This window comes from Salvelinus namaycush, chromosome 20 (assembly GCF_016432855.1).
Source record: "Salvelinus namaycush isolate Seneca chromosome 20, SaNama_1.0, whole genome shotgun sequence".
NCBI classification, from domain to species: Eukaryota; Metazoa; Chordata; class Actinopteri; order Salmoniformes; family Salmonidae; genus Salvelinus; species Salvelinus namaycush.
Window position 1 is genome coordinate 57,251,329 of NC_052326.1, and position 9,450 is coordinate 57,260,778.

General features: G+C 49.0%; 1 protein-coding gene across 1 annotated transcript in view; it reads right to left on the reverse strand.

Annotated features, from left to right (window-relative positions):
• Positions 1-361: 361 nt before the first annotated feature.
• The window catches only part of LOC120064888 (MAP kinase-activated protein kinase 2-like), a 10,486-nt gene continuing 1,397 nt past the window's right edge, over positions 362-9,450 (reverse strand). The window contains exons 2-4 of the mRNA XM_039015478.1: positions 5,672-5,757; positions 1,225-1,305; positions 362-558 (exon numbers count right to left, since the gene is read on the reverse strand). Of these exons, the coding sequence (XP_038871406.1) occupies positions 397-558; positions 1,225-1,305; positions 5,672-5,757 (329 nt within the window). The 3' untranslated portion in view covers positions 362-396. The remainder of the gene's footprint in view (positions 559-1,224; positions 1,306-5,671; positions 5,758-9,450) is intronic.

Consider the following 9,450-nt stretch of genomic DNA (forward strand, 5'->3'; position numbering starts at 1 on the left):
GTCATTTCAATAACACACATGGTTTGTTTATCACTAACTGATATAAGGAAGTCTGTTTGGACACGTTCGCCTCCTCACTTATCATAATCTCTTGGCTGGTTTAAAAGGTGAACATAGCTGACTGGTCGATTAGGTAAAAACATTGATTAATCAAAATAAATGCTTTTAAAAACATTAAAACTGGTCATGAAATATAAACTTCTATGCTTTAAGAAAATCCATTCACCAGTGAGTCGATAAACCTTATTGCTTCCGTTTTACAACGCGTGTATGATGTGTGTATCCCTGTGTGTGTGTGTATCCCTGTGTGTGTGTGTGTGTGTGTGTGTGTGTGTGTGTGTGTGTGTGTGTGTGTGTGTGTGTGTGTGTGTGTGTGTGTGTGTGTGTGTGCACGTCTCATAGGGCAGGTGTCTGTGTGTCTGGGACTGTGTGATTGGCTGAGGACTGTATTTTCTTCCTCCTCTTCATCAGAAGGGGATTGGAGGACTCCTCGATGGTCTTGATTTTGACTTGCTCATAGTCCACTCTCATGGTCGCTAAGGCGCTATTCATCTCCTCCTGAGAGACACACAGACAGGAAGTTCATGAGACAACTTTCTGTAACAACATCAAACTGACGTCTAGGTAGGAAGGCATTTTTTATTTCAACATTTTTTACCAAGACACCAGCGGCCCCAAAAAGAGCACCCCTCAGTGGGTTTGGACCCCACCTCACTGGGTTTGGACCCCACCTCACTGGGTTTGGACCCCACCTCACTGGGTTTGGACCCCACCTCAGTGGGTTTGGACCCCACCTCACTGGGTTTGGACCCCACCTCACTGGGTTTGGACCCCACCTCACTGGGTTTGGACCCCACCTCACTGGGTTTGGACCCCACCTCACTGGGTTTGGACCCCACCTCACTGGGTTTGGACCCCACCTCACTGGGTTTGGACCCCACCTCACTGGGTTTGGACACCTCTGTGTTATGTAAGTTCTCTCCCAAATGGAACCCTATTGGTCCTGGTCAAAAGAAGTGCACTACATAGGGACTAGTGTGCACTACATAGGGAATAGCGTGCACTACATAGGGAATAGTGTGCACTACATAGGGAATAGTGTGCACTACATAGGGAATAGTGTGCACTACATAGAGAATAGTGTGCACTACATAGAGAATAGTGTGCACTACATAGGGAATAGTGTTCCATTTCCAATTCCACCGAAAATGCAGTCAGTCTCACCCTGAGGTCCTCCCAGGCATCTTTCTCCTCGATCAGAACTCGCCTGGTGTGGAGAGGAATCTGGGGAACCTCCATCGACTGCTACAGAGAAAGAGACACACACACACTAGGGATGAGACACACACAGAGACACACACACCAGGGATGTGACACACACACATACACACACACGCTAGGGATGTGACAAATGGAAAATGTTAATCATTTTCAAATCAAATCAAATGTTATTTGTCACATACACATGGTTAGCAGATGTTAATGCGAGTGTAGCGAAATGCTTGTGCTTCTAGTTCCGACCATGCAGTAATAACCAACAAGTTTTCCGTTAAATCAATAAGATATATTAAACAGTACCAGTCAAAAGTTGATACACCTACTCATTCCAGGGGTTTTCTTTATTTTTACTATTTTCTACATTGTAGACATCAAAGACATCAATTCATTTCTCAGAACAAGAATAGACTGACGAGTTTCAGAAGTAAGATCTTTGTTTCTGGCCATTTTGAGCCTGTAATCGAACCCACAAATGCTGATGCTCCAGATACTCAACTAGTCTAAACAAGGCCAGTTTTATTGCTTCTTTAATCAGAACAACAGTTTTCAGCTGTGCTAACATAATTGCAAAAGGTTTTTTTAATGATCAATTAGCCTTTTAAAATGATAAACTTGGATTAGCTAACACAACGTGCCATTGGAACACAGGAGTGATGGTTGCTGATAATGGGCCTCTGTACGTCTATGTAGATATTCCATTAAAAATCAGCCATTTCCAGCTACAATAGTCATTTACAACATTAACAATGTCTACACTGTATTTCTGATCAATGTGATGTTTTTAAATGGACAAAAATTAGCTTTTCTTTCAAAAACAAGGACATATCTATGTGACCCCAAACTTTTGAACGGTAGTGTATATATTTAGTATTTTACCCCCTTTTTCTCCACAATTTTGTGATATCCAATCACGGTCTTATCTCATCGCTGCAACTTCCCAACGGCCTCGGGAGAGGCTGAGGTCGAGTCATGCGTCCTCTGAAACATGACCCGCCAAACCGTCCTCCTTAACACCCGCCCACTTAACCTGCACCAATGTGTCGGAGGAAACACTGTTCAACTGATAACCAAAGTCAGCCTGCGGGCGCCAGGCCCGCCACAAGGAGTCGCAAAGAGCACGTTGAGCCAAGTAAAGCCCACCTGGTCAAACCCTCCCCTAACCTGGACGGCCAATTGCGCGCCGCCCTATGGGACTCCCGGTCACGGCCGGTTGTGGCACAGCTTGGCGAAGTGCCTTCGGCCCCGATAAGATCATTTTATAAAACATCACATAAAATATTTTTAACCACTAGGGGCAATGAAGTTCTACTGTTGTCGCACAGTAGGCGGAATCTGGAATCTGCGTCAGGCAGGTGACATTTTGTTTCCCGAAACGTTGACTCTAGTGTTCCTGACCAATGGCGACTCACGACTCAAAATATACCAAGTGATCACAGTTCTTCTCCCTACAATCTCTCCGTTTCTCACAACAGTTTCATCCGATCGTACCTCCCTCTGCAGAATTGTCTTTTCCAATAAAAACGTATCCAACTGATGGGATACACTAACCAAACTGTAGACAAGCTACATTCCTGCCAAATCACGACAGCTTCATCAATACTTGAAAATGGACTGGTTCATTAAAGTAGTGAAATATGTTTTCTGTTTAACAAAAGCCCACCAAGTTTAAACATCCAAACGCTCCATTACACAGTCCGGCCACAGATGATACAGTCTTATACTCAGCCGGCCCCTCCTCGGATGTTGTGTTAAACGCTCGACAACAAAGCTTTCTTAGTGTCCAACAAACTTTCTCTACCCTTAACCTTGTTCTGAACACCTCCAAAACAAAGGTCATGTGGTTAGGTAAGAAGAATAGGTTCCCGTGTGGCTCAGTTGGTAGAGCATGGCGCTTGCAACGCCAGGGTTGTGGGTTCGATTCCCACGGGGGACCAGTACAAAAAAAGTATGAATGTATGTACTTGTAAGTCGCTCTGGATAAGAGCGTCTGCTAAATGACTTAAATGTAAATGTAAAGAATGCCCCTCTCCCCACAGGTGTGATTACTACCTCTGAGGATTTAGAGCTTGAGGTAGTCACCTCATACAAGTACTTGGGAGTATGGCTAGACGGTACACTGTCCTTCTCTCAGCACATATCAAATCTGCAGGCTAAAGTTAAATCTAGACTTGGTTTCCTCTCGTAATCGCTCCTTTTTCACCCCAGCTGCCAAACTAACCCTGATTCAGATGACCATCCTACCCATGCTAGAGTACGGAGACATCATTTATAGATCGGCAGATAAGGGGTGCTCTCGAGCGGCTAGATGTTCTTTACCATTCTGCCATCAGGTTTGCCACCAATGCTCCTTATAGGACACATCACTGCACTCTATACTCCTCTGTAAACTGGTCATCTCTGTATACCCGTCGCAAGACCCACTGGTTGATGCTTATTTATAAAACCCTCTTAGGCCTCACTCCCCCCATCTGAGATATCTACTGCTGCCCTCATCCTCCACATACAACATCCGTTCTCCCAGTCACATTCTGTTAAAGGTCCCCAAAGCACACAGAGAGAGAGAGGGGAGAGAGAGACAGGGGGGGAGAGAGAGGAGAGAGAGACAGGGGGGGAGAGAGAGAGAGAGAGAGAGAGAGACGGGGGGAGAGAGAGAGAGAGACGGGGGGAGAGAGAGAGAGAGACGGGGGGAGAGAGAGAGAGAGACGGGGGGAGAGAGAGAGAGACGGGGGGGAGAGAGAGAGAGAGAGACGGGGGGGAGAGAGAGAGAGAGACGGGGGGAGAGAGAGAGAGAGAGACGGGGGGAGAGAGAGAGAGAGAGACGGGGGGGGAGAGAGAGAGAGAGACGGGGGGAGAGAGAGAGAGAGACGGGGGGGAGAGAGAGAGAGAGACGGGGGGAGAGAGAGAGAGAGACGGGGGGGAGAGAGAGAGAGACGGGGGGGGAGAGAGAGAGAGAGACGGGGGGAGAGGGAGAGAGAGACGGGGGGAGAGAGAGAGAGAGGGGAAAGAGAGAGAGAGACAGGGGAGAGAGAGAGAGAGACAGGGGAGAGACAGGGGAGAGAGAGAGAGAGAGACAGGGGAGAGAGAGAGAGACAGGGGAGAGAGAGAGAGAGAGAGACGGGGGGAGAGAGAGAGAGAGACGGGGGGAGAGAGAGAGAGAGACATGGGGAGAAAGAGAGAGAGAGAGACATGGGGAGAAAGAGAGAGAGAGACATGGGGAGAGAGAGAGAGAGAGAGACGGGGGGAGAGAGAGAGAGAGAGACAGGGGGGGAGAGAGAGAGAGAGAGACAGGGGGGGAGAGAGAGAGAGAGAGAGAGACAGGGGGAGAGAGGGGAGAGAGAGACAGGGGGGGAGAGGGGAGAGAGAGACAGGGGGGGAGAGAGAGACATAGGGGAGAGAGAGACAGGGGAGAGAGAGTAAGAGAGAGACAGGGGAGAGAGAGACAGGGGAGAGAGAGAGAGAGAGACAGGGGAGAGAGAGAGAGAGAGACGGGGGGAGAGAGAGAGAGAGACAGGGGAGAGAGAGAGAGAGAGACGGGGGGAGAGAGAGAGAGAGACAGGGGAGAGAGAGAGAGAGAGACAGGGGAGAGAGAGAGAGAGAGACAGGGGAGAGAGAGAGAGAGAGACGGGGGGAGAGAGAGAGAGAGACAGGGGAGAGAGAGAGAGAGAGACAGGGGGAGAGAGAGAGAGAGAGACAGGGGGGAGAGAGAGAGAGAGAGACAGGGGGAGAGAGGGGAGAGAGAGACAGGGGGAGAGAGGGGAGAGAGAGACAGGGGGGGAGAGGGGAGAGAGAGACAGGGGGGGAGAGAGAGAGAGAGAGAGAGAGACGGGGGAGAGAGAGAGAGAGAGAGAGAGACGGGGGAGAGAGAGAGAGAGACAGGGGAGAGAGAGAGAGAGACAGGGGAGAGAGAGAGAGAGAGAGACAGGGGAGAGAGAGACAGGGGAGAGAGAGAGAGAGACGGGGGGAGAGAGAGAGACGGGGGGAGAGAGAGAGAGAGACGGGGGGAGAGAGAGAGAGAGACGGGGGGAGAGAGAGAGAGAGACAGGGGAGAGAGAGAGAGAGACAGGGGAGAGAGAGAGAGAGAGAGACAGGGGAGAGAGAGAGAGAGACAGGGGAGAGAGAGAGAGAGACAGGGGAGAGGAGAGAGAAAGAAAGACAGGGGAGAGAGAGAGAGACAGGGGAGAGAGAGAGAGAGACAGGGGAGAGGAGAGAGAAAGAAAGACAGGGGAGAGGAGAGAGAAAGAAAGACAGGGGAGAGGAGAGAGAAAGAAAGACAGGGGAGAGGAGAGAGAAAGAAAGACAGGGGAGAGGAGAGAGAAAGAAAGACAGGGGAGAGGAGAGAGAAAGAAAGACAGGGGAGAGGAGAGAGAGACGGGTAGAGGAGAGAGAAACTCACGTTGATCCATGGATGGTTCATGAACTCTGTGATGGTCATCCTCTGTGTGGGCTCGGTCTTCAGCAGGTCCCTGATCAGCTGCTTGGCTACACAGACACACACAGACACACAGACACACAGACAAAATAGAATTGAGTAAATATTAAGGTACATCTATATTGTGGAAATGCAGGATGGCGAAGTACACTCTATATGTGAATTACCACGTTCCGGAGCGCCAAGTGTGGACCAAAATGCTCCTTCTACCCCCAAGCCATCAGACTGCTGAACAGCTTCTACCCCCAAGCCATCAGACTGCTGAACAGCTTCTACCCCCAAGCCATCAGACTGCTGAACAGCTTCTACCCCCAAGCCATCAGACTGCTGAACAGCTTCTACCCCCAAGCCATTAGACTGCTGAACAGCTTCTACCCCCAAGCCATCAGACTGCTGAACAGCTTCTACCCCCAAGACAACAGACTCCTGAACAGCTTCTACCCCCAAGACAACAGACTCCTGAACAGCTTCTACCCCCAAGCCATCAGACTGCTGAACAGCTTCTACCCCAAGACATTAGACTGCTGAACAGCTTCTACCCCCAAGACATTAGACTGCTGAACAGCTTCTACCCCCAAGCCATCAGACTGCTGAACAGCTTCTACCCCCAAGCCATCAGACTGCTGAACAGCTTCTACCCCCAAGCCATCAGACTGCTGAACAGCTTCTACCCCCAAGCCATCAGACTGCTGTACAGCTTCTACCCCCAAGACAACAGACTGCTGAACAGCTTCTACCCCAAGCCATCAGACTGCTGTACAGCTTCTACCCCCAAGCCATTAGACTGCTGAACAGCTTCTACCCCAAGCCATCAGACTGCTGTACAGCTTCTACCCCCAAGCCATCAGACTGCTGTACAGCTTCTACCCCCAAGCCATCAGACTGCTGAACAGCTTCTACCCCCAAGCCATTAGACTCCTGAACAGCTTCTACCCCCAAGCCATCAGACTGCTGTACAGCTTCTACCCCAAGCATCAGACTGCTGAACAGCTTCTACCCCAAGCCATCAGACTGCTGTACAGCTTCTACCCCCAAGCCATCAGACTGCTGAACAGCTTCTACCCCCAAGCCATCAGACTGCTGAACAGCTTCTACCCCCAAGCCATTAGACTGCTGAACAGCTTCTACCCCAAGCCATCAGACTGCTGAACAGCTTCTACCCCCAAGCCATCAGACTGCTGAACAGCTTCTACCCCAAGCCATCAGACTGCTGAACAGCTTCTACCCCCAAGCGAACGTTGTATAACCGTAGGAGGGAGTGAGTTTTCAAAGCCGTAGGAAGGAGTCGTTGTATAGCCGTCCCTCGTTAGGGTGCGTTTATGGTACGAACCCCGTAGGAGAGCGTTGTAAGCCGTAGTGTAAGGACCGTAGAGGGAGTTGTATAGAGCCGTAGGAGGGAGCGTTTATAGGGGGAAGTTGAGCCGTAGGAGGAAGTTGTATTAAGCGTAAGACGTTTGTAGCCGTAAGGAGTTAAGATCCGTAGGAGGACGTTAGCCGTGGGACGTTGTATAGAGCCGTAGGAGAGCGTGAGAGCGAGTGCGTGTATGCTAGAGCCTAGAGGAGGGAACCGTAGGAGGAGCGTTGTATTAGTCCTTAGATGGAGACGTTGTATAGAGCCGTAGAGGGAGTGTTAGCCTATAGTAGTTTAGGCGTAGGAGGGAAGCGTTGTATAGAGCGCGTAGGAGGGAACGTGTGTTATAGAGCCGTAGGAGGGAACGTTGTATAGAGCCGTAGGAGGGAACGTTGTATAGAGCCGTAGGAGGGAACGTTGTATAGAGCCGTAGGAGGGACGTTGTATAGAGCCGTAGGAGGGAACGTTGTATAGAGCCGTAGGAGGGAACGTTGTATAGAGCCGTAGGAGGGAACGTTGTATAGAGCCGTAGGAGGGAACGTTGTATAGAGCCGTAGGAGGGAGCGTTGTATAGAGCCGAGAAGTTTAGCGAGAGGAGAACGTTTTAGCGTATGAGGGAGTTGGCCGTATGAGGAGTGTAGCGTAGGGTATGTGATAGAGCCGTAGGAGGGAGACGTTGTATAAGAGCCGTATGGACGGAGTAAGAGCCGAAGACGTTGTATAGAGCCGTAGGAGGACGTTGTATAGAGCCGTAGGGGAGCGTTTTATCAGAACCGTAGTAGGGAGCGTTTGTATAGAGCTAGGAGGGAAGCGTTGTATAGATCGTAGGACGTATAATCGTGGGGAACGTTGTATAGAAGCCGTAGAGAATTGTATAAGGAGCCGTAGAGGGATGAAGCCGTAATGGGCGTTTATAGAGCCTAGGAGGGAGCGTTTGTATAAGAGCCTAGGGACGTTGTAGGGAACGTTGTATAAGAGCCGTAGAGGGACGTTAAACCGTAGTATAAGCGGGACTTAGGCGTAGGAGAGCGTTGTAATAGAGCCGTAGGAGGGAACGTTGTATAGAGCCGTAGGAGGGAGCCGTAGGAGGGAGCGTTGTATAGAGCCGTAGGAGGGAGCGTTGTATAGAGCCGTAGGAGGGAGCGTTGTATAAGAGCCGTAGGAGGGAAGGTGCGTGGAGCTGTATAGAATGAGGAATAGTTTAACCTGTAGGAGGAGACGTTGTATAAGAGCCGTAGGAGGGAGCGTTGTATAGAGCCGTAGGAGGGAACGTTGTATAAGAGCCGTAGGAGGGAGCGTTGTATAGAGCCGTAGGAGGGAACGTTGTATAAGAGCCGTAGGAGGGAACGTTGTATAAGAGCCGTAGGAGGGAACGTTGTATAGAGCCGTAGGAGGGAGCCGTAGGAGGGAACGTTGTATAGAGCCGTAGGAGGGAACGTTGTATAGAGCCGTAGGAAGGTGTAAGATCCGTAGAGCGGAGACGTTGTATAGAGCCGTAGGAGGGACGTTGTATATACCTAGGGGAAGGTTGTATAAGGATGTCAGGGAGCCGGATAGACCTAGGGGACTTGTATAGAGCCGTAGGACTGTAGAGCCGTAGTGAGGATGAGTCCGTGGGATTGTAGGAATAATTAGTGACGACCTCAAAAACTATGCAAGTAACACATATGGAATCATGTATAACCAAAAAAGTGTTTAAAAAATAACATAGATTTAGTTCTTCAAAGTAGCCCCCTGTGCCTTGATGACGAGCTTTGCACTCTTACTGATTCCATGTGTTATTTCATGTTTTGATGTCTTTCGCTGTTTATTTACAATGTAGAAAACTAGTAAAAATAAGAAGAAAACCCTTAAAGAGTGGTGATTAAAACATTTGACTGGTACTAAATATGAAAAGTTTTATTTGGCCTTACTGATACAAACGCATCGAATAACAAGTGTCTGTCCTATATCTGAGAGATATAAGACAGATCAGGAAACATAATTTCTCTAGTCCTTCAATTGTGTGTGGCATCGCTTTACAAATGCAGTTTACAACCAGTTTAAAGTTGTAAACTGCAATACTTTGTAATAGAAACACACAAAAATAATTCATATTTTATTTTTTATATTCATATTTATAATAATCCGGATGTTGTGTCTAAAAGTGGAGTCGCCAATTCAACAGGTCAGACACGAGACAAACACAACCGTTCAACAGTTTGGGGTCACTTAGACTTTAATATGTCCATAAACACACCAGCCAGCTGGTCTGCGCGTGCTCTGTGGACGCGGCTAGAAATACAGTCTGGGCCGGCAGAGTAGCATGTTGAGTTAAATGAAGCTGATCGTAAAGTCATACTGTAGCATGTTGAGTTAAATGAAGCTGATCGTAAAGTCATACTGTAGCATG